Source organism: Amphiura filiformis, chromosome 10 (assembly GCF_039555335.1).
Source record: "Amphiura filiformis chromosome 10, Afil_fr2py, whole genome shotgun sequence".
NCBI classification, from domain to species: domain Eukaryota; kingdom Metazoa; phylum Echinodermata; class Ophiuroidea; order Amphilepidida; family Amphiuridae; genus Amphiura; species Amphiura filiformis.
Genome location: NC_092637.1, coordinates 42,339,671 through 42,365,692, shown reverse-complemented (window position 1 = coordinate 42,365,692; position 26,022 = coordinate 42,339,671). Strand labels below are relative to the sequence as shown.

General features: G+C 36.7%; 1 protein-coding gene across 1 annotated transcript in view; it reads left to right on the top strand.

Moving 5' to 3' along the window:
* Positions 1 to 24,207, top strand: part of LOC140162884 (V-type proton ATPase subunit B) — a 30,190-nt gene extending 5,983 nt beyond the window's left edge. Inside the window, exons 2-14 of the mRNA XM_072186187.1 lie at positions 2,672 to 2,727; positions 3,228 to 3,326; positions 4,386 to 4,479; positions 5,076 to 5,153; positions 6,394 to 6,533; positions 10,788 to 10,892; positions 11,695 to 11,792; positions 13,241 to 13,364; positions 14,762 to 14,912; positions 15,295 to 15,377; positions 15,946 to 16,050; positions 17,040 to 17,169; positions 17,548 to 24,207. Coding sequence (XP_072042288.1) covers positions 2,672 to 2,727; positions 3,228 to 3,326; positions 4,386 to 4,479; positions 5,076 to 5,153; positions 6,394 to 6,533; positions 10,788 to 10,892; positions 11,695 to 11,792; positions 13,241 to 13,364; positions 14,762 to 14,912; positions 15,295 to 15,377; positions 15,946 to 16,050; positions 17,040 to 17,169; positions 17,548 to 17,687 — 1,403 coding nt within the window. The 3' untranslated portion in view covers positions 17,688 to 24,207. The remainder of the gene's footprint in view (positions 1 to 2,671; positions 2,728 to 3,227; positions 3,327 to 4,385; positions 4,480 to 5,075; positions 5,154 to 6,393; positions 6,534 to 10,787; positions 10,893 to 11,694; positions 11,793 to 13,240; positions 13,365 to 14,761; positions 14,913 to 15,294; positions 15,378 to 15,945; positions 16,051 to 17,039; positions 17,170 to 17,547) is intronic.
* The last annotated feature ends 1,815 nt before the right edge of the window (positions 24,208 to 26,022 follow it).

Sequence of the window (26,022 nt, the reverse complement as noted above, 5' to 3'; positions counted from 1 at the left end):
TGGGTCATATTAGATTATGATTACATATATTCATTTTTTTTTTTTTTTTATTTATTCCTTTATTCATTCATTCCTAAATTTACTTGTTTATTTACTTACAATATTTATTTATTTATTTCTTGGAGTTGGAGGCAATATCATCGTCTCTAAAATAATGCTGTATTTATTGTACGCAAAAAATTGACTCACAAAACAAACCAGTAAACTTCACATGACTTTAAATAGGCATAACCTCCCCATATTTTAAGTTATAGAGCTGATTCTGGCACCATTGTCTTTCTTTTTTAATGCCCTTTACATTGATACCAGATTTGTAAGTGTTACTTGTAAAAATATTCAAGTGCTAGACAAATAAATCCAGGGTACCATAAACAAAAAATGACAGACAAATTCCGCTACCCTTCACTACTTCAAATAGGTATAACTCCCCCATACTTTGAGCTATAGAGCTGTTTTTGGTACCATTGTCTAAGTTTCTTAATGCTCTTTACAGTGATACCAAATTTGTAGATGTTCCTAGAATAAACCTAAAAAGTGTTGTCCTCGCTAAATAAAATGACTTGGAGTGTCCATATCAAGAACACAATTAATAACGCAAACAAGGTGCTCGGCTTTCTCAGGAGAAATTTTTGGTTCTGTACAACCGACGTGAAAACTTGCACATATAATATGCTTGTGCGACCTATACTGGAATATGCCAGTATTGTTTGGGACCCCCATACCCAAATACATAAGCACAGAATCGAAATGGTGCAGAGGAGAGCAGCCAGATTTTGTAGCCGGAACTTTAGCAAATACAATGTACAGCAGTGTCACAGATATGTTAACTAAATTGAACTGGGAAACATTAGAAAAAAGAAGAAAGAATGATAGACTTACAATGATGTATAAAATTTCGAATGGACTGGTCGTGGTCGGGGTCAAGAGCGAGGATTATCTGATTCCTGCACAAGTCACCAGAACCAGGAGAAGCCATCTTCATAAATACCAAAGACGGCACACCAGACTCAATATCAACAAGTTTTCATACTTCAATCGAACAATCCCAGAATGGAACAAGCTACCTGGGGAAGTCACAGCAGCAACCACATTAGACATTTTTAAACAAAAACTGAACAATTGTTAGAAGTTCTCAAGTTAAATTCCTGCAAGCGCGTCAAGTCAATAAATACTCTAATGAAGTTGGCGAAATGTGGACAATTTGTCTACCCTACCGACGACAACAGAAACTGAAACTGAAACAGTCTGTGTGCGTATCACGCTTTAAGTTGAATTCAGTATTTTGGAAGTAGCGGAAGATTTCCGTATTATTCAGTTTTATTGCTGATCAACATGATCAACAGAAATCATCAATCTTTTTGTAAGGCTGACTGTCAATGATTAACTGACATTCCTCGTGAATTCATGAATTTGAATTATAAATACGATCTTTATTCTTTAGCTTGTTTTCGTTGTTGTAAGCGATTCAATCATGTTTCACCATACTTATTCATTACCGATTAACAATTCGCGTCCGGCGCGTCTGCGTTGTTTACTTCGCTCGGGCAGCTAAAGCTTCCCTTGCGAAGTAAACCATGCAGACGACGCGGACGCATCATTGTTAATCGGTGATGAACAACGGTGAAACATGATTGAATCCTTATAGCATACATTGCATAGGTTGCCTATTTTGATTCTAAAATTAAGTTGAAGTGCAATATTTATTACAACATTTTTGATCACCCGTCATGACGTGATCAGCTGGATGTGTCATCGACATGGCTGAACTTGAAGCCTGATTAGTTTGCAATCTTTAAAACCAGGGAAAGCAGATGTCTCATTATCGGTATTATATTTTCGTTGGTGCCAGAGTCTTAGCCAGAAATCAGAAACCACCTGTCCAAGCAGATACCAAAATTTGACCCTCAAATATAAAACAACTTGCGGATACCCATGGAAGGGTCACTGGTGTCAAATATGTCCTGATTTGGGCTTTACATGTCACTCTGAATTAGTCTCAAGTTCATATAACCTTAAAATCATCTGTTTTAGAGCTATCACATCTGTAAAATTCATTAAATCCACCCGTCTAAAATTAGATTAGGCCGTCTTACAGACGTGTGGACGCATGGCTGGCTAAGACCTTGGTTGGTGCTGCCCTATTTAAGTTTGCACAGAAGAAGTTTGAAGAGTTACTCGACTCGATCTCTAGAACTCTAGTGCACCTTTTTTTGCACGATACATACATGTAGATAACACTTTCAATGCTAGTAGAGTGTGTTAACTTGCTATTGTTTTTCGGTCGGACAGTGGTGCTTTTTTTTGCACCAGAGGTGGTTTATTCTGTTGAAATGTTGAAATTTGGATGAAAGTTATTTCGATGAACCTCTCGATTTGATCAGTTCTACACTAAGGGTCACTTTTAAGCGAGATTTAAACTGACTGAAAACTTCCACAAGTTTCCCACCTAAACCAAGAATTCTTCTGCTTTTACAAAGATGGGTGACCACTTAGCAATTATTAGCTTATTGGAGATTTTTCTACCTTTGTATAAGACTAGGTAAGGATATTTCCAACCGATCTACTTTTGAGCACACGAGTGTATGGAATTTTTTGGCTATAGACCATGTGTATGTACCTTGACATGAATGGTTTGAAATTAATTCTTTGTGTTGTTTGTGTTTCGTTTCAGCTTATAAAACAGTATCTGGTGTGAACGGACCTTTGGTTATCTTAGATAATGTTAAGGTAATTATTGAAAATTCTGTGTATAAAATAAATATTGAATGTACTATTTAACAATAATTTATAGTGTGTATCCAAATATATCATTATGTTGCAGTTTTATTAAATTTAGGCCATTTTTGGATGCTATCTGAAATCAACAAAAGTAGTGTTCGAACAGAGCTGTAGAGTTATAAACTTACCAGGGACTGCCTTTTGAGGAGAGCGAGGGCAATCACTCTCTACTGCTCTCCTTGAATCTGTTATAGGAGAGTGATTTTTAGCTCTCCTTAGTTGACTATTCTCTCCTTACATTCTATTGTAAATGCTCTAAACAGCTCTCCTTGAAAGATCCAGAAGAGTTATTTAATGCTCTCCTGCGAATTCCAAAGGACAGTCCCTGATTTACATGGTTAATCAATTTGTAGTTTCTTTTGAACAAAATACACACAATTGCTTTAAAAATAATTGTGAAAATCTTTTAAAATTCCAATGCTCTAATTTATTCTCTCTCATTATAATAGTTTCCTAAATTTGCTGAGATAGTAACGCTGACATTAAATGATGGTACAAAGAGGAGTGGGCAGGTCCTAGAAGTACAGGGCTCCAAAGCTGTTGTACAGGTAGGTATATGGTGAAACACATCCCCCATACACACCCCACCCCCACACACTGACCTTAAATGATGGTACAAAGAGGAGTGGGCAGGTACTAGAGGTACAGGGTCCCAAAGCTGTTGTACCAGTAGGTATATGGTGATGTGATGCACACACCCCCAATCCCCCATACACAACCCACCCCCACACTCACATTAAATGACGGCACAAAGAGGAGTGGGCAGGTACTAGAGGTGCAGGTTCCAAAGCTGTTGTACATGTAGGTATATGGTGATGTGATGCACCCCCCAATACACACCCCACCCTCACACTGACATTAAATGATGGTACAAAGAGGAGTGGTACAACTTCAGGTTCCAAAGCTGTTGTACAGGTAGGTTTGGAGACTCAATCGCAATGTACACTGATCCCACATAAACAAGCTCACACATTTGTACACAAATGTATATATTTAATTTTACACACAGTGAACACCTTTACATAATCACCATAAAATCATTTTTCCACTAATCTGACGTCGACATTGAATAATTTTAGAATGTTATGATGCCATGCCATGATGTTGCTTGTAGGGCTCTCAACTAACAGGTAAAAAATTCATTTTTTTTTTTCCAAATTTGGATAAAGTTGTACATTTTAATTACGTTTGCTCCTATTGAACAGGCAGGGACACTTGAATTGCTAGCTGTTCAATAGAAGCCAAAGTAATTAAAATGTACAACTGTATCCAAATTTGGAGAAAAAAAAAGAATTTTTTACCTGTTAGTTGCAGTATTTCTCTGGTTCCCTGAGGAAGGGTGGAAACTCAGGTACGTGGGAATTGGTGAGAGCCTTGCTTGCTTGATTGATTTTTGATTTACTGATTGATTGCTATATTGTTGCTTGATCAATTGATTGATTGATCAATGGATTGATTAATCAATGGATTGATTGATCAATGGATTGATTGATCAATGGATTGATCGATCAATGGATTGATCGATCAATTGATTGATCAATCATATGAATAATTTATTACTGTGTGTCGCTTATTGACTGATTGTTGATCATCAATTGATTTTACAGGTATTTGAAGGTACATCAGGTATTGATGCCAAGAATACAACATGTGAATTTACAGGGGACATTCTACGCATCCCTGTCTCAGAAGATATGTTGGGTAAGTGTAGACCAACATAGATTAATTATATAAACAGATGGTCCACCAACTAGCAAAGTCAAGCATCATCTGTTTATAAGGTTCATGAAATGCGAGAGAAAAAATGCTACATGCACAAATGTATACATTGTAAGATGTAGTCTTGATATAAGGGTTTGCCAGTTTTTGCCGCAGGTGGAAAGAACCCTGGTTTTAATTGTCTGGTTTTTTTTTCTACTTGGCAAATATGGCAAAAACTAAACAAAAAGGATAAATGTTTCACTTCCTTTTTATCTAAAAAAATATTAATTAATAAATTGTTATTTTCAGTCAGGTGAGGATCATACACATGACTTGGGTACACAGTTCAGTTGTCCAGATTTTTCACTTATTCAGCCAATACTTAGTCCCATCATAAAATAGGTTGGACTGTATAGCAGTTCCAAATGGTTACACCATTGAGGGTTGGGGTATGGGAATACTTCAAAATTGTTGCAACCTTTGACTGCCAAAATAAAATAAAAACAATTTAATTGTCCAGAAAAACTTCATAAACTTAAAAACTTAGGAATTGCCTGTTTATATTAATTTTTTTTTTTTAATGGTTTTTTTTTCAGGTCGAGTATTTAATGGTTCTGGTAAAGCTATTGATAAGGGACCACCAGTACTTGCTGAAGACTTCTTAGATATCCAAGGTAAGCCTTTACTAAAGCAAAAGTTAATTCTTTATTACTTCCGTGGTCCGAGCTGTGCGCCAACCGTAGACGAGCGTACACACAGAAGAAATAAACAATCACGCTGATTGGCTGATCAACGGACTTGACAACAAGCCGGTTGACCCATTGGTCGTCGGCGCGGCGCGTAGTAGGCGACCTTGTCACTTCTACGCTATCGCAATTCACCAGCGCATACCCGGACCACGGAAGTAATAAAAAATTAACTTTACGTACTAAAAATGTGCTCAATATACGTAATATCAGTGGCACAAATCTACTTGGGAGGCTTCTGAAACTGGGCTTGTGCTGAACTGATAGATCAATGGGCTATATTCCAGTTGAAATCCATACACCCCCTTTGGAAGACATGACCTTAACCTTGCACACAGGGAGTGTGAATTTGGGGTTACCTTAATCGGTGACTCTATTTGAAATGTTCACACCATGTGCATCCCTTACCCCCACCCCCGTTGTCGGCGGTACTGGTGACTATGATTTATGTTGCATTCTATTTGACATGAGTTCAACTGGTAGCCACTTGAAGATGAGGTATGCTGCTCGATATATCAAATATTCGCTTTTCTAGTATGATCAACTGGATCGTAGACACAAAATATGTAACCCAACATTCAACGCTTGAAGAGACTCTTTATCATGATACAAGCATAACTATAGGGCTGGCGTCGGCACCGTTTTTTAATGTCGACATGTCGATATAATTCGTATAGCGACGCCGACAGTGTGTTGACATAAAACAATTCTATAAAAAAAATTAGTTATAGGCCCCAAATGACTTGTTATTCAAGGTTGGAAACCAGAGAAATACTGTTACTCAAAAAAAAAAATTTTACAAAGTTGGATAAAGTTGCACATTTTAATGCTATTGAACAGCTAGCAATGCATACTAATTCAATGTGTCCCTAACTGTTCAATAAAAGCAAAGGTAATCAAAATGTACAACTTTTTCCAACTTTGTAAAAAAAAATTGGCATTTTTTTTTTTTAGCAGTATTTCTCTGGTTTCCAACCTTGAATAACAAATAATTTTGGGCCTATAACTTGCTTTTCTGTCCAAAAAATATTTTTTGAAAATTAAAAAGAATTTTTTTTTGATGTCGACATGTTGGGATACGTGCCGACGTCGACATTATGTCGACATAAGGTATGTCGACGCCGGCCATAAGCATAACACTTTCTTATGTTTGATTTTCATAACACAGGTCAGCCAATCAACCCACAGTCTCGTATTTACCCAGAGGAGATGATCCAGACTGGTATCTCAGCCATTGATGTCATGAACAGTATTGCTCGTGGCCAAAAGATTCCCATCTTCTCGGCTGCTGGTCTACCACATAACGATGTAAGTAACCTGATTAAAGACCAAAGGAAATTGGACCGCCACATTAAGCATTCATATTGTAACACATTCCTTTTTGTACGTTTTTGTGAGGGTTTTTATTACTTTTAATAATTGGTAGGAAAAAAAGTGGGCCCAAAACACAATAAAATATTCTGTATACTGAATAGTATGCAGCTGAGAGTTCACTTTTTAGCCTGATTTGTTGAAGTTATGCAGGGAATCATTTCACTAAACTATACGAAACTTCGTAAGTCGCAAAATCATTCGTAACTTACGACGAGTTGTAAGTTCCCTTTCACAAACTTACTTACAAACGTTACCCTTTCGTAAGTAATAGGGATTTACTACACAGACCCTTTTTAAAGTTACTTGTAGTATTAGGTATTCCTAACTTTGCGAACGGTTACTTGAGTTACGGAGAGTTAAAAGTTTAGTGAAATGGCGTGTGATGTTACATATAAGGACATAATAATAATATTAATTTGCACAGTTTTTATCAAAGTCAAATTGTTCATGCTCTAGCCCTAAATATGGTATGAGAGTTTCATTTAAAAATGATCATGTTTATAGTAAGTTGAAAGGCTTATTAGTGCTTATAATATGTGCCCATCCACCACAAACTGGTCGTAAAGTCGGCATTTTCCATTTTGAGATACAATCAAAAACAGTAATTGGATTTCTATGTTGAATATACTAGAATTTGACCTTTGATGAACTATAACTTCACTTCCAGATGTCCGATGAAGCTGGTTGAGGTGTCATTTTGAAGCTGAAAGTGAATTCTTTCAACATCTGCAATCAACAGAAAATGATCTAGAGCCGACTTTACTACCACTTTGTGGTGGATGGTCACATATGTTAGCCAGGATCTTAGCTGTGTCCTGCAATGGTTTAGTGACATAATCAATACATAATGGCACAATTATGTGAATTAATGTTCTCAGAATCTCTAACAGATCTGGGTTAATCAGAGTTGCACAAATCATATTATTCGTGTAGGCCCCCACCCCCGAAAAAAACAAGTTTGTCTCACAAAGTATGTGACGACTATTCAGCGCATTAGCCTACGCGCCACTGCTCTTTTTAAAGGATTTTTTTTTACGTTTTGAAATCCATGTAGTTTCTTTTACAAAAATTTTAAAGACACTCATCGAACACCACCTGAAAAATAAAATAAAATTACTGTTAATAAAACTACACTGCATTTTGTGCTTCTTGAGTACAGTTTGTGTATGATAAAAACATACAAACTACAGTCAGGATACTCTGATGTACAAAGTATCGACGCGGAAGCACGCATTGTGCCGACTTTGAAGTCATGCATACCTGCAGCAGAGACGCAGCACTGCACACTGTTTATGGGCTGTATACACGCGCGTTGTCACTTTGTACTTTAGAGTGGACAAACTGTATGTTGTGTGATTTCCTTTTTCTACCCAAAAAAAGCATTCGCTGACTGGAAAAATAAAGAAAAGAAAGAAATCACATAGCATAACTCTTTTCACTTAAAACAAGTATTCCTGAAAAAAATTGGTGTCAGTTCCAATTTACAATGTAACTATTATTTTAATGTAATGTTAAAGAGAAGTTTTGCACTGCAGCACTGACAAGAACATTTAGTGGTAGTTCATTTTATCATTAAATAGGCCTAATTATACATTTACATAGGCGTGCATGTTTTGGCATAGCGTCAGCCTTCTATTCTTCAATTTTTTCACAGGAGGAAGATGGCGAATTTCATCATTCGATATCAGCAAAGTATCAGGCCCTTGCAACTCCTATACAAGCGCCAATACAAAAGATTTTTGTTTAATTAACACTGGACATGCTGGATGTTTTATAAAAATATTGTATGTGATGAAGAAGGGGCTGGTGGTTTATTTGTGTAAAGGTCAAAATAGGATTCGGATAGGGTCAGGACTCTGTTTTGCCATCTTCCTTCTGTGGGTCTTTGAACCTGCTCATTGTCTGGTGTTTTTTTTTTTTTTTTGTAATTTTGATTTTGAAATGGAGCCTTCATCTTTGGTTCGAGTTGTATTTTTTCCTGAATGTATTTTAATGCTTTCTCTCCCCCACCAGCTCCAAGTACTGATAAAATACAAAAAACTGAAAAAGAAAGAAAGAAAAGAAAAAAAGAATGATGTGGACACCGTCAGTTCCCCCCGTGTATTATCCGCCGTCGCCATTATCACGTGACTGTAGAAAAATGCTGCTGCCACCAGATATAGGCTAAGTAAAACAGCGTATTACTATCAAGACTTATGTCGATATTATCAAGACAGAGATAAGTGTCTGACGTCATCTGTTGATGATGACTTGCAAAACTCAAGCGGTAAACCGGGCCATGATTTTAAGCTTATTGTTAATTTTGCACCTTCAAACATACAAACCATCTCAAAAGTTCGGTCTTTATAGTAGGAAACCTTTTTGGGCGAAAGCACCATGTCAACAATGCCTAGAAAAGTTGCTTTTTGCCTTGTAAAAGTACATAATTTTTCGGCACTTCCTGGTCAGCATGGAAGCAGGTGGATTCGGCCAAATCAATTCGTCCACAGTTGACTTGGCCATATGCCAATTCATGCATTTGGCCCCAAGCTAAGTCAGCCACAAACCAATTCGATATTGACCAAAAGGGATAAACGATTTAATATGTTAATGAATATATGTGACCGTCCATCTCCAAACAGCTGTAAAGTCGGCTAGCGGTCAATTTTGTTTTATTTCGTGTTTAGAAAATATATCATAAGCTTTAAAATGAAAAATCATTTGACTCCAAACGATATCCAGAAGTAAAAAAAAAGAGGGTTAAGTGCACAACGCGTACAAAAAAGTGACTATATCTCATTAACCGATGATCCTACAGATATGCGACCACTGACTTTTTTTCCTTATGACCAGAGGAAAAATTTGACATATGGCACGACTCGAGGATATTTGGTTAAAAAGATAGAGGGTTAAGTGCACAAAATTTTAAAAAAAAGTGACTATATCTCATTAACCAATGATCCTACAGATATGCGACCACTGACTTTTCTGTTCCTATGTCCAGAGGAAATAAAATTTGACATATGGCACGACTCTCTAGGATATTTGGTTAAAAATTTTAAAAAAAAGTGAATATATCTTATTAACCAATGATCCTACAGATATGCGACCACTGACTTTTTTGTTCCTTATGACCAAGGGAAAAGTTTGACATATCTCACGACTCTGTAGGAAATGATGTACATCATCATCATCATACATCATCATTTTATTTTCATTCAAATCAACATACAAAATATAAAAGATACAACATTTGAATGAGGAGATGCTCAAAAGGCCCAAAGGCCTGAAGCGAGCACCCCCTTACACTGCCTTAAGTTACAACATACAATTACACAAAGTTAACAAATAAAAGAAAGAGGAGAAGAACATGCAAAGAAAGACTCCAATATAAATATTTATAACATTTCATATAGATATTCCACAGTCCACACAAGAAATTGATAGTTGGAGTGGAGATGGGGGGGATGGATGAGGTCATTAAATAATCCCTAAATATTAGATGTAATTTTTTATTAGACTTTTCTTTATTTGTAACTTAAAGTGGTTTACTGATTTTGCCATCTCTATATATTTATCGGTAATATTCCATTTCCTAGGACCGGAAGCCCGTGTTGTGAGGGCCACAAACTGCGTTACTACATACAGATACTGTGAACGCTGACTTGTTTTGTTCTTTATGACCAGAGGAAAAGTTCGACATCGCACGACTCTTTAGGATATTTGGTTTAAAAGATAGATGGTTATTGCACAAAGTACAACAAATTGGTTTGTGACCGAATGCAAGACATCAATTCATCTAAATATACAGATTTGGTGTAAAAACAACGGTTATGGAGAAAATCACGAAATAGTTAAATTTGGCCAACTTTTTTTGTACATCAATATACAGACGAATTGACGAATAGTATCGATATTGATATTTTTACAGAGCACGTGATATTTCGATATGATGATTCGAATTGTCACGTGATCGTCAAACCTGTACTAAAGGTGTCAGTTCTGCAGGAACTGACACAAAAATGCATAGCACTTAGCTTTTTTGGCAAATGTTTGTGAGACAAACTTTTTTTTTTGGCTTAAATAACTTCATAATCACATTGTGTGCTGAGAATGTATCTCTGCTGTTTATATATCTATTTATAGTTATGAATGGATGTTGATACTTGTTTTAAAGTGATAGTATTCTTCATTTTATTCCTATCGCAGATTGCAGCTCAGATCTGTAGACAAGCTGGTCTGGTCAAATTCACAGGAAAAGATGTGCTGGATACCGGGGAGGATAACTTTGCTATTGTGTTTGCTGCAATGGGTGTAAGTATACATCACAATCATTTGAATTGGAGGGATCTGCCAAAGGGGAAAGAGCTAAGGGGTAGATTTTTGATGCATCACATGCCCCTGAAGTGATCATGGTGAAGGCTTGTCACAGATAAGGATATGATGGATACTGAGGAAGATAACTTTGCCATCTTATTTGCCGCAATACAATTGAAGTGGTTTTACAAAGGGGATACTGCGCTAGAAAAAGGTTAGGAGAGGTCCCAAGTCCGATCCCTGGCAACAATGACAGGGAGACGGATGGCTAATTAAGACACTGCCTTGACACCACTCCTTACCATCTTAACCCTATGGAGGCGTGCTCCATACTACAAAATACTTTGTTATATATCCACTGTGCATGCATGTGTGCATTCCACATGATGCAATGATCAATCCAAACACATTTCAAGCTGAAAATCATGAATTTTTTCTTCTCTTTTTTAATTTTAATCTTTTTTTTGATATTTTTATTCATTTTTTGCAAAAAAAATAAGGAAAAAAGTCTAGGGTCGGGCCTATTTTTAGGGTCGGTCGGGTTACGCCAATCAAACATTTTTTTTAGGCCTAAGTGATATATACACATGGTTACGTTGGCCGGGCCAGTGAAACACCCTTGGCTATCGTTCGCCTACCTAGTGTTTGGCACGGGACAGGTCTCGAGTTCGAATCCCGACCAAATCAAACAACTTCTTTGTTCATCCTCTCTCTTTATTCCTTCCTTCTTTCCTTTCCATTCACCAAAAATCACTTAGGGCGTTAGGGTTAATATAATATCTGATTTGTACTCTTCCAGGTCAACATGGAAACAGCTAGGTTCTTCAAACAAGATTTTGAGGAGAATGGTTCTATGGACAATGTGTGTCTCTTCTTAAACTTAGCCAATGATCCAACGTAAGTGTTTTGTCTCATCACAGACTTGAGTGACAATGAGGAAGCTCCCATACAGCCTGTCTAAAAAAAATTAGATAGCGCCCTCTTTGGCAATTAGAAAATACTGTTGTGACATGATGCTTACATCAATGTCAAGGGTGCAGTCTTAGCTTTCGAATGCAGTTTGTTTGGTTCAATTTGCTTGTTTTAATCTCGAGATATGTTTAGTTAACAACGAAAGGGTTAAATCACAATTGTGCCGCTTTTACCAGGGAAGAGGGCTGTACATGTAAATCAATGAAAGATGTAGCATCAAGTTTATCAAGAGTTCCTTCGTGAAATCAAAAGAAGGCATCGATTACACAACAAATACACAATTGTTTTTACTGTTTTATCATGATACAGGTAAATGATTCTCTTTTTTGACTTAAGGTTGGTCTGAACCCTGGAATTATGGAAACTTTCGGGCCTCATAACTGCTAAATTGTTTGTGTAAAGTATATAAAAGTATACATATTTAGAATGGCAAAGACTTGATAAATCCCCAAAATAACTGTACCGTACAGATATTTGGATATAATACTCTATTCAATTTCTTAAAAAGTGACACAAAAGGGTTTTCATGCATTTGTGTTCAGTGAAGCAGATTTCTGGATTGCCGAAACCAACATGAATGAAACAAACGGTATTTAAAAGCTAGGACTGTACCCTTGACGTTGATGTAAGCATCATGGCACAACAGTATTTTTTTAATTGCTAAAGATGGCACTTTCCACTTGCACAATTTTTTTTGAGACAGGATGAAGTCACATGGTTTAGGAATACAGCTAGAACAGTCCTAAACATGTGATTTGAAGTGAAGTCCACTTGAGATGAGTCGGGTATTTATTCCCAGCTATTATGTAAAAAGAGAAAGTTTCCTTTCTAATTTCACCCAATACTAAAGCATAATGTGTGATGTCATAAACAAGTTGTTTGTTGCTAATATTGATTTTGAGAAATAGCCAATAATAGTATTCAAATTGCTTAGTATTTTATTGTTCTGGGCAATGCTAAAATGACCATCTTGTTCAAATTGTTCCAATTGTGATGGCATTTTCAGCATAATAAGGCCAAGAAAAGGGCACATAAAATAAAATATAAAGCTATGTTTTGATATTGCTCAACAAAAGACATATTTTGTGTGATTTCATGACATTTGTTGAATATTTAGAGAATAAAGGTCTTGTTTTTAGCAAGGAATTAACTAGGGCTTAGAATCAGTCAGTCCGGTTGTTGCTATGCACCTCCGATTGGTTCAAATAGTGAGTACGAGTATTGCGTTGACACACTCGCTAAAGTGTGTGATATCGTGTCATATCACACGGGTAAGAACCAATAAGATTGCAAGAACATTCTCAGAGGTTTAAGAATCACTTTATGAATTCATATATATCATTCATGTCTTTTGTTTGATTGCTTCATTTCAGAATTGAGCGTATCATCACACCACGTCTTGCTCTGACGACAGCTGAATTCTTAGCATACCAGTGTGAGAAGCACGTCCTTGTCATCCTAACTGACATGAGCTCATATGCTGAGGCTTTGAGAGAGGTAAATAAGTTACACATCATCACCCCAGAGAAGATATCTTACCCTTCCCAGAATCCTTTGCAACATGATGCACCACCTTGTAACTTCAAATGACACTCCTATTTACTTTGTATAGGTTACCTTTGTTTTCGTGTTAAGAATAGACTGGCTAAACATGTTGCACTAGATAGAAAATCAGTACAGAAAATTGAAATGGAAGAAATGCATTATGGGAAGTGTAAGATATCTTCTCTGTATCTGTGTCATGCTGGAGAGCAGCTTGGCTCAGTGGTTATGGTCTTTGGTCCATATGCACAAAAGAGTTAGACTGGATCTAAAGTTAGACTTGGTCTAAGTGGAATTAAGTTCTATCAGGAATGGTCCTTTCATCTTATTTCCTACCTAGAGTAGCTAGCAAATTCTAAAGATTCAAATGCAAAGTTCAAATATAAAGAAAAATGTCCTTTCTCCTGGTACTAAATTCCACTTAGACCAGGTCTAACTTTAGACCCGGTCTAACTCTTTTGTGCAAGGGACCTTTGAGTCTGGTGAAGAGGTCCCCAGTTCAATTCTTGGTGGAGGCAGATGTCAAAAAATATATCCACTCTACATTATTGCATTTGAATATTGGGGATCATGCAGAGAATGACAAGGACCTCACAGTGAGTTCCAATCAGGGTATCCTCTGACTGTCTCTATCTTGAGGATCATGGGAGGACTGCATCTGACATTGAATAATTCACACAGGTCAAATCAGAAATCCAAAAATTTTAATTTGATAATTACGTAGCTTATTTTGTGGCCAAATTGTGATATGATCATGGGAAATGACTACAATAATGTAAGTTTTTGACATCAGTTACTAGTGCTAGGACACAGTAGAGGGTACAGTGGCCAAGAGGTACCGGCTCTGAAACATAATCGTTGGGTTGCGGGGTTGAGCCCCTGTGGTGCCATCATGTTTGTGCCATAGACAAAGCTCTTAACCTCTATTGCCTCTCTCCACCCAAGTGTATAAATGGGTACCGGGTTATGCTGGGAAGATAAACAGACTTGTTGTGCGAGGAGTGGCAGACCGCCGCAACAACATCATTCACAGGGGAGTCTGGCCCAAAATCACTTAGAAAGAGAAAATACAGGCGTGAGCCTTTACCTTTACCTGTCACTAGCCCCAGGGGGTCATGCACTACATGTCTTGTTACACACGTCCAAGAAAAATGACTAAAAGGCGTATATTTTGACTACAGTGCGGTGGCAATATCTCTTTGACATCCAACAACGTTTAGGGTTGGTTTATATTATTTTTGGGTGACTTTTCAGTGCAGGGCAAATTTGATGCAGAATTTGTTTGATAAGTAGTCACAGGAAATGAAAAATGCCACATTTTAATTTCTGATTTTTTCTTTTTTTTCTCACAGGTATCAGCTGCACGTGAAGAGGTCCCAGGTCGTCGTGGTTTCCCAGGTTACATGTACACCGATTTGGCCACCATCTATGAAAGGGCTGGTCGTGTCGAAGGCCGCAATGGATCAATCACTCAGATTCCAATTCTTACCATGCCAAACGATGGTGAGTAGTTGTGAATTATCATATTCACTGATTATGGACATGACTGCCACATCAAAATGCAACATAGGATCCTCATAATCTGTTGATTAATGTCATGATTTAAACATTCCTATAACAATAAATGATGGTCATTTTCAGGAGGATCCAATGTTGCATTTGGAAGAAGCAGGCTTTTCAATAACCATCAAAACTGATGGGTACCAATCATTTGGATACAATTTTTTGGATTGTTTAAAAACAACTGGAAAAATAAGAGAAAAAGCAAGATATTTGGCTAGAAAATGCAATTCCATCTTGTTTCTAAGATGGAGTATATGCATTGACCAATACATACCATTATCTAGAATTGTGTGTCATTGTGTTTTCTTTTTCCTTTACTCAGATATTACTCATCCCATTCCTGATTTGACTGGCTATATCACAGAGGGACAAATCTACGTAGACAGACAACTGCACAACAGACAGGTACTTTAAAAAAATATATAATCTATATAAGTGTTGATTTGTGTGTGATTAATTTATCTATGCTACAATAATTTCAAATATATTTGCTTGTTTATAATTTCACTAGTTTCTACATATGAAGAACTTATGTCTAAACCGTGTTAAATCCACAAACCCATGTTTCTGATTTACCTGTGCGGTATTGCAATGAGTTCAATTGTTGTGATGCTATAGGTATTATAATTTCAGGTTGATGCATCATTACAAAGCAAACAGTGGATGGATGCACAGTAACAATACTCTGTGCGGCTTTTTGTTCCCAAATGAGAAAAATAGTGTGCATATTGTTATGCAGCATTGTTATGGTAAATAATGGCTTGTTGATGGTACAACTCTTTGTTGCTAATGTCAAACTTGTCAAAGTAATTGTGATTGTATCACACAAGTAAATGAGAAACATGTGGTTGCGGACTTAACACGGTTTGGAAATAAGCTCTAATATACATGTAGGCTAAATTACACTTTTCTTGTGTTTTACCTGTTCATCAGTGGTTTAATGATATCAATTTTGTCTTCTTCCTTCAATTAGATCCATCCACCGATCAATGTATTGCCATCATTGTCACGTCTGATGAAGTCTGCTATTGGTGAAGGCATGACCAGGAAGGACCACGCTGATGTCTCCAACCAACTGGTAAGTCAATATGTCATAGGATTGTACTCTTTTTGCATAGTCTAGTGAATTTATCGAAACATCTGCCGAAAAGTAATTACCTTCTCCCTTTAAATAATATAATTTCAAAGATGGCAGACAGCGGCCATCTTGGATTTGAGGGTCAAAATGGCCACGGATTCCCAAAACAATCCTAAAAATTAATTTCGTACCCTAAAGTAAGCCAATTTCAAATGTTTATACATGTCTGTAGACGAAATGGTCCAAAAGGTAGAAAATACCATATTTTGGGTACTAATTAGCATAATTTATGCTAATTAGGTGGTTTTATGCATAGATACAGAGTGTCTCTTTGGATGAATTGTTTCCTCTTGCCCCAAGGAACATCCATACCAAGTGGGACCTTTGTACTAAAAAATGCAGCATTCACCCTATTTTCACCCCTTAGCAAGTCTACTATAATGGCCATTATTCCTAAAACGTTGATTATATGCCAAATTTGGAATATGCAGTCAAAGCAGAATTTATTCCTGCGTATTATGACGCCTTCTTTGATCCAATGGTCCCAATATTGATGTCGCAGCGTACATTTTAATTAAAGTAGCTGTGCGTATAGCAGTTTCATCTGTCTCACTTCATTGAACAATTGGCCCTTATTATTGGGTGATGCTGAGACTTGACTCGGAGATGTAAGACTTCGGAAATTTCCGAATTCGAAATGGGGCCCCAAAAAAAATTCGAAATGTAAAAAAAAAAAAAAAAATTTAATTTTAATTTTTTTTTAATTTTCGAATTGAATGATGATAATTTGTCATAAAAGAGCAAAAAAAAAAAATTGTGAGGGGGGTTAACCCCCGCCAGGGGGTGGATCACTACCTCACTCTGTTGACTGTTTGTGGCTAGTCTGTAGTAGTCTATGGTCACAACAGTTCAAAGTCACTTCATTGAGCTATCAAATTGTGGGGACAGGTCTAAAACTAACTTGTTTTGTATTTTGTTTCATTGTGCAGTATGCTAACTACGCCATTGGTAAAGACGTACAAGCCATGAAGGCTGTAGTGGGTGAGGAGGCTCTTACTCCTGATGATCTCCTCTACTTGGAATTCCTTGGAAAATTTGAAAAGAACTTCATTAGTCAAGGTAAGACTTGAAATTGGGTTGATGCGCGCAACTTGTAGCACTTTCCACAGCATTCCTATGCGTGATAAACATTATTACACTAACCAACAGGTTTCCAAATGGCACCAACATGTTTATTTTGTACTTTGGCACTCAAAAATCAAAGAAATAGCTTCATATTATGTTATAATAATAGTAATATTGGATGGCTTATTTTCGGGTGATACAAGAATATACCACAATACTGAACTCGCCTTCAGCTTAGTCAATATTTTCCTGACTCATGTGGTATATTCTCATATCACACTCAAAACCATCGAATATTATATAATTATTGATGTAGCCAATCAACAGTCGATCCTAAGATAAATTAATTATTAATTATTTTGTTCTTTACAGGTACCTATGAGAACCGTTCCGTGTTCGAATCCCTCGACATCGGCTGGCAACTCCTGCGTATTTTCCCCAAAGAAATGCTGAAGCGTATCCCCCAGAGCATCCTGGCAGAGTACTACCCCAGAGATCAGGGACGTCATTAATCCTAAGTCATTAATTATGCTCGTTAAGGGTATTCAGAGGTTAAGATTATATTTATAGACAATCTCACCGGTAAGAAGTAGATAATTTTGGTTTATTATTGATTTGAACATTTTGATATTGATTAGAACTGATTTTGATCAATTACAATAATGCTATCATGCTTTACAGGAATCCAATGCGAGTCCCATATGGGCACTTATTTAGAATCTGGAGAATTTTGCAAATTTGTTGACAATTCTTAGTAAAAGGAATCAGTGTGTAGTTCTGCAAATTTATTTCATAAGAATCGCTGTAATTAAGAAATTGATTCTTGCTGAAGTTTTCAGTCCTTGTAATGCAGAGAGTGACAGGGTTTCTGGAGAGAAAATGCCTGTCTTGGGCAAGATCAAACATACAAAATTGTGTGGTGCATAGCCTTTATTCACCCCTTGCATGGTTCCGCCATGTTGGGTAGAGCCTCAAACTGGCAACAGACATGAAAGGAAGAATTATGTAACTTAACTGTAAGTTAAATAACTCTTGTATAACTGATTCAATGCCATTCATGTATGTTGCCAGTTGGAGGATCTACCCAAAACTTGATGACCATGCAAGGAGCGAATGGACAGTGATTTAAGACTTGCTAGTGTTTTGTGTCCTCTCTATGTTGCATGCTCATGTGTGGATGTCATATCTGCATGACATGTTAGTGTTTCACCACAACATGTCAGGGTGTCTCGGCACAATTCATTAGTGGCATGATTCTTAAGAGAACAGATGCATTATACTGACGTTGTATGTTGAATATTTTCTGTATTATGGGCTTTGGAGAATTAAATTAAACCTCTCTTTTCCTCAAAACTGAATTTAAAATGCACATGATAGGGACATTTTATTGAATTATCCCAAAGATGCAAGTTCGTCTACCTCTGAATGCTCTTAAATGAAGTGCTTACATGCAGGGCAGGCTTATTTTATTTTTGTCTAAGATATCACACACATGTTGCCAATAGAAATGAGAATTTACTGTTTAAAGCCATTTTGGGAGAAATGAGGAGACAGCTTGTGTGCTTTGTGATTGGCAAAGTGAAGAATTGGATGTATATTAAGTAAACTGGCCTCAAAAAGAAACTTATAATTTTTCACAAGGTCATATCTTAAAATCCTCTTCATAAAAATGAACAAAATTTGCACACAGGATTACTTCAATAGTCTACTCTAAACACATGTCAGTAACCAAGCCGTTGTCCAACTAACACAACAGCAAAATGCACTGACATGGAACACCTTTTTGTACCAAAATTCACATCCCAACAGATTTCTTTTGTTGGTTCCAATTATTCGCCTGTGAATGTGGTCCCGGAAGCTGTTCCATGTCGGTGCATTTTACTGTTGTGTCAGTTGGACAACTGCTTGGTTACTGACATGTGTTTAGAATAGAGTATTGAAGTTATCCTGTGTGGAATTTTTGTTCATGTACAGGTTAATAATTGGAACCCAACAAAAGAAATCTGTTAAAATGTGAATTGTGGTCCAGAAAGGTGTTCCATGTCAGTGCATTTTTCTGTTGTGTCAGTTGGACAACTGCTTGGTTACTGACATGTGTTTAAGTAGACTATTGAAGTAATCCTGTGTGCAAATTTTGTTCATTTTTATGGAGAGGATTTTAAGATATGACCTTGTGAAAAATTATAAGTTTCTTTTTGAGGCCAGTTTAGAAATCCATACTTTTCTTGCATGCAATATTTTCCGTGCCCTGACGTGTAAGCACAAGTAAGCAAATGCATTCCAATTTTTAATTTATCATAAATGAGTTTACTTTATTATAATCATTTCGTTTGTAATGTATTAGAATAATTATTTTAGACCATGTGTATTGTAAACATGTGGCCCTATGTTGTATTCTATTACAGTGGTCCCTGGCTGGTTTGGTAATAATTCATGCTTGGGATTGTAGCTATATGTTGAAATGGTCTCCTCGTACTGTGAATTGGAATATGGCTTGTTTGAATGAGTTACTTATACTATGGGTCATGAGTTAAGTTTATTATTTAAATGGGTTGCTTTTATCATTACAATCCTGGAAAAAATAGTTTGCACACTTGTACTAAACAATTGAAATACATGCCCTATCAAAACTGGAGAGGCGACTGAAACATGCATGCAATATTATGTGAAGCGTAGACTCCCCTCTGTATCTTACATGACATGGCTTCATCCAACATTGCATTGGGGGAGTAGGGGCAGAGATATACCAAATGACAGACACAGTGTACCAACATTTTTTTTTGCAGGATTGTATGTTATGAATCTGAATATTAATACTATGTGCGTCACATTTATAAGGTGTCCAAAAATGGGGTTCTAATAATGAGTCACAAATTTAAAATAGGTGGTAACCTTAATTTTGTGTTAATTATAAGATGTAACTAATTAATTATTAATGTGACCTTTGACACCAGAAAATGACCTCTGACATAACAATTAAGTGTCATCACAAAAAAGTGACCTCTGACATGCAGTTGGATCTTTGCCAGTGGTTTTTTTTTGGAATTCTCAATTTATGCAAATTGATTTGTTCAAAACTTCAAATAAGTATTAACTTTATTTTTTATTCCGCTCAGGTTTCCAAGAATAGTGACAAATTGTGTGAAATTTAAGCCATGATAATTTTAGAAATAAGTGAAAGAAATATGATAAAAGAAAACCTAAAAATGAAGGAATTATCCTGTTGCAAGTAGCATGAGTGTATTTGTGTATATTTTTGAAAAGACTTTATCAAGTACTTGCAGTAATTCAAAGTTGCAATCAGATTTGGGAACTCTAATCAAATTAAGTATTTCTTGGCCAAACTGGAACACTGTGAACGCTAGTGGCTCCGCGATAAACACAGAAGAAAACACACACGCCTTACACTGCGCACACGCTTAGTACACTACATGGACGCAACACGCATGTTCCAGTTTGGTCAAGAAATACTTAATTTGATTATAGGTGTTTCAGGTGGGTCGAGATAATAGGTAACATTATTTTATTCTATTTTTAGCTAGCTAGTTATGTCTTTACTTAAATATTCATTCAATATTTTACTTTCTTTTTGTGTTAATGAATGGAAATAATTTCGGATAAATTGTACACATGTAATTTTAAAGATATGGGTGAAATAATGAGAAATTATTTCCTTTAGCTTTTATTTATAAGCTTAATTAAACTAACTGTGAAAATTGGGGAAGGTTATTATTTATTGGTAGATTGCCAATATACATGTAGTCATTTCTTAAAATTATGATCAGTCCCAAATGTGAGGACCATTTAACAATGAGGATTACCAGTATCCAAACTTGCTTAACTCTCTATTTTTGAACACTGGTTGAAAGATGATTAGTTTGTGAACAGTGGGTGTATTGGCTTGGATAGCGAATCTTCATAATTTCCTCCTGTTTGGCGATGATCAATATTCTTAAATGCAGTTACCTCTATTTATTAGGGCTGTTGTGGACAAGGCTGTTGTCGACAATATTGATGACAAAGCAATTTTCCTGATCTTTAAAAATATTAGTGATAATCTTATTTACCATAAAATAACTTTTAGATATAAAGAAAGGAATAATTGAGCACAAGATGACAATGATATGGTGGATTAATAGCCTTCATTTTCTCTCTGAACATTCAAATTTCGAACATGATTGAGATTTGATGATTGTCGACAATGAAAATTCTACTCAACAACAGCCCTACTGTTTATGTGTACATGTACAACTGCTCAGTGTGTGTAATTCTATTAAAATAAAAGGGTTTTCCAAGAGTCGCAAGGATTTTTCTTATCAAAAACACACCTTGTTGACAAAACTAAATCTAATATTCAAAATCAAAGTGCCATTTTGAAGCAATTTATTATTTCTAGTTTTCACATCTCAAATTTTAATTGACGAAAACCTTTTTATAAAAAGGAAAAGTCAAATTCAAAAGAAAACAAACAAAATCAAACATGCACACATGCAAGCATGTGCATTTTAGCAGACATGATTAAAAATTAATTTCTGTTTTGAGTTTCCTTTTCCTTTAAGGGTATTAAAACAAAGATGGTGCTCTCCTCACTTTTTAATCAAGAAAACAAAGCAAGTCAAAGTAGATAGTGACTGTAGATTTTGCACATATGTGCCCTTTTGTGACAAATATGGTGAAAAGTATATGTAATTAGAAAAACTAGAAATCATGTGAATGTACTTCTAGATATTTTAACCTCCCCTTTCCTCCCCATCTCATGTTCATTCTGAAAAGCAATACGTAGCCTATATATTTATAAGTGGAAAAAAGTAGATTAAACTTCACTGATTATGTTGATGTTGTCTGTCAAGTGGTAAATGGTTATCAGCTTAAATATTGATTGAAGATGGTAGACTAGGAGTGTCTGGACTTGGTATCACCCCAGAGAAGATTTATAGGCGATCCCATGATACTAGTGAAACATCCGGGTACTTGAGACCAGTTTACTAGAAATTTCAATTGAATGAATACAGCTGTCAAAAGCTTGATGATTCTCTGCGTACACTGTGTGATGAACGCCCGCATGTGCGTAACACGGAAGTGAATCCAACCTTGCCAACTCACTCATGATTGGTTAGTATTTTCATTACTGTGTCCATGGTCGTGCGTTCGCGTTGTACTTTGAAATACGCGACATACGAAATCGGTCGCATCGCGTACAGCTGTTGGCAGCTGTGTCCATTACATTGACATTTCTACTTTTAGTATACCGATATCTTGTACTTTCAGACTTTTATTCCTCATTCAAATGTGGGTCGATAGTAACAAAAAAGAGCTCATTTGAACAGGGCACCGATGTTCTTTTCAGGGATCATCTGAAAACGCTTATCGACCCAAGTTTTGGACATATTTTGAGTGTTTGAAAATCGCATCCTTGGAACGGGAATCAACATTGAGCAATTGTGTGAAACTCTGTGATTACTAGACTGGTTCTCAAGTACCCGGATGTTTCAGTTGTATCATGGGACTGCTTATAAATCTTCTCTGGTATGTGTAATGCTATGAGATATGCTATATTGAATTGTCATTCATAGGGACTAAAAATAGTGTGCCCCAGTGTTTTCCGGCAAAGACATCACACTTGTGTGAGGTGTAATTTGCCCAAAGCATTATAACTAAGATCCCATGTGAAATGGGCTATTCAAGTTGAAATCCATACACCCCTTGTAGATGACATGACCTAAATCTTCCACACAGGGGGTGTAGTTTTCAAATGGCGCCACCCATGCAGGTAACCCCATTTGAAATATACACTCCCTGTGTGGAAGTTTAAGGTCATGTCTTTCATAGGGGGTATATGGACTTCATCTGGAATAGCCAGTTTTCCAGACCTTTCTAGTCTAACATGTGCGGGTTAAATTTTAGTAGTTACTTTTTCTCTCATTTTTCATTACTAATTACATCAGTGGAGGTTACATTTGCTTATACTTGCTCTATGAGAAAGGATATAAATCCAGGCCCAATTCGCTGTCGTAGTGCACGTTAGAATATGACCGTTGCTAGGTCAACTGGATCATGCTTTCTTTGTTACGAACCACTGATCGAAATGATCACAACGCAAAGCCTATGGCATATCAAAATTCGGAACAGGTGTATGAGCCCAGGTTTGGAGCAGTAACCATTGTGCACTACGACAGTGAATTACTGGTAATTGGCAAATATCACTCCCAGCTGGCCAAGCCCACCCTAATGATAAACTACAGTGGACAAGCCAAAAGATAGAAAATTGCTATGTTATAATGTCATTATGGGTCCTGTTGGCACACTTTTTACACCCTGTTGATAGCTTTATAATAGGGGATCAGCAGGGATAATTGGAGGTATTAGTGGGTTTGATTTTTATTCCTTTTTCCTAGAGCAACTGGACTATGATTTCCCAAACGGTGTGTTATCCATACTAAATATGTTTGTGAATTTGAAACAGCAAATTTGAATCATTATTAAATCACCTGTAAAGTTGCCATGGTAACCAGAGTGATGTTAATGTCAATCTTTTTAAGACATAAGGGTGTATCTGTATTACAAGTATGTAGCATGCAATTTATTGTTTGTTAATCTACTTTATTTATTACCAAAGTGATGTATGGAGCACAACCAACATTATACAAGAATATTTTCATGAGTCCGACACAATATGAGTTATAAGATTTTTAATCGACAAGCATGCACAGTGAAGATGACTGGTGGATTTAGTCTAGTGTGCAACAGCAAAAGAAAGTATGATACTATAAAAGGAAATATTGATACACCATTTTGTCTTAAGGATTGTATTAACCCCTCATTTGCTGTAAAACTCATTTACATTCTACGATGTAAAATATGTATAGCAGTCAGAATGTACCAAAAATATATTATAAGTTGTATATGTAATATGCAAAAATTACAAGAAATCAGTGTTGTACTAGTGTAATTGTGTCAAATAAAATTATTGTCTTTTATTGTGAAGATGAAGTAAATATGAAATAAAGATATATTAACAACTATATAATACAATTTTTGTGTTACAACAAATTATTTTCTTTTTGTAGACTACAGAAACGTTGGACAACTGTACATTGTTATATGAGCTGTTGAAATCCATACATCCCAAATGGAAGACCTGACCTCAGTGGCGTAGCGGAGGCAGGGTGGAAATTGCCCCCCCGCAAAAAATTGCCTATTTGGGCCCCCGCCCCCCTAGTGCAAAGAAAAAAGAGGAAAAAGGAGGGAGAGAGAGGAAAAAGAGAGGAGAGAGGGAGAGGAGGGGCAGACAGATGGGGAATTCATACGATATGCAATGCCATACGATTATTATCAATAAGCCTGGCAAAAATTGTCTATTTGGGGCCCCCACCCCCCAAGTGCAGGGAAATTTGGTGGATTTGGGCCCCCGTCCCATACAGGCTCCCCCCCTGGAAAAAAATCCCAGCTACGCCGCTGCCTGACCTTCATCTTCCACACAGGGAGTGTTAATATCAATTGGGGTTTCACCTGATGGGTGACTCCATTTGAAACACGCATTGAGTAGGGATTAAGGTTATGTCTTCCATAGGGGGTGTGGATTTCAACTTGCATAGCTCAATACAAAGAAGATATACATTGAAAATTATGGCGGCACTTTCCTCTATTCATTTTTATACAATCAGAAACCTGTAGGACTAAAAAATGATTGTGTGCTTTAAATTTTGTTGCAGATTGTGTGGTTTGACAAAGATATCGGCCAATTTGTATTTTCCGATTGTTGACAACTGGAAATTACATAACAGTGGCATATGGGGCGCTGTAATACATTGTCCTAATCAACTGAAAGTTGGGAAATAAGCTTTTTGCTATCTATTGAACCATTCGAGGCTTCTGGCTCTGGGATGGTGACTAGGGCAGCAAGAAAGAATTAGAAGGAGCCTACAATACACTGATAGAACTTTACAGTGTTGCGAGTAAGACATAAAAACTGGTTGGAATCAGCAACTTTCTCTGGTTATTTTCTCAGAACCATGACAAGGAAGGGAGGTAATAATCTGAAATTATCATGTACAGATCCGAGGTGGGTGGACAGGATATGAAGACACATGAATAAAAAAATAAATCGAGAAGCAAAACAAAAAGAGGAAAAAATCGAAAAAAAAATCACCATCCCAGAGCCCAGAAGCCTCGAACCGAGGCTATTGAACCATACCCTAAAATAGGATGCAAAAATCACAAAATACCCCTTTAAATATGTTAAACAATAAAAAAAAAGTGAGTTATTATATCAATTTAGTTGAAGTGTTCCTTAGGCTTGATCATTTGTTGTTTGCCATATTGGCTATTCAAGTTGAAATCCATATACATGCATATGGAAGACATGGCCTTAATCCTCACACAGGGGGTGTAGGTTTCAAATGGAATCACCCATTCAGGTAACACCCCATTCGAAATTCACACTCCCTGTGTGGAATATTAAGGGCATGTCTTTCACAGGGGTGCATAGATGCCACTTCTCAGGTTTTAGCCTGAATTCAGGGTTTTTGTGTGAGTCCAAATTCCTACGTTTTTATTTATTTTCAGCCCGTTTGGGGGCTTTTTGGCCTGCATTCACGTGTTTTTCTCACAGTTTTTTTTTTTTTTTTGAGTGGCATCTCTGAAGTGTATGGATTTCACCTGGAATGGCCGAATATGAGAGGCGGTTTGCCTCTTCGCTGTCTTGTTCTTGAAATCAAAAGTTCCATAATTTCGGTTTTTGAAGACTGAAAATTGCTCAAATTGCGCATGAAAACGTCAGCATTAAAGAATTGCAAACTCGGGCGTGATCTGTTTTGTTTGCCATATCGGACGAAAAATGGGCGATTC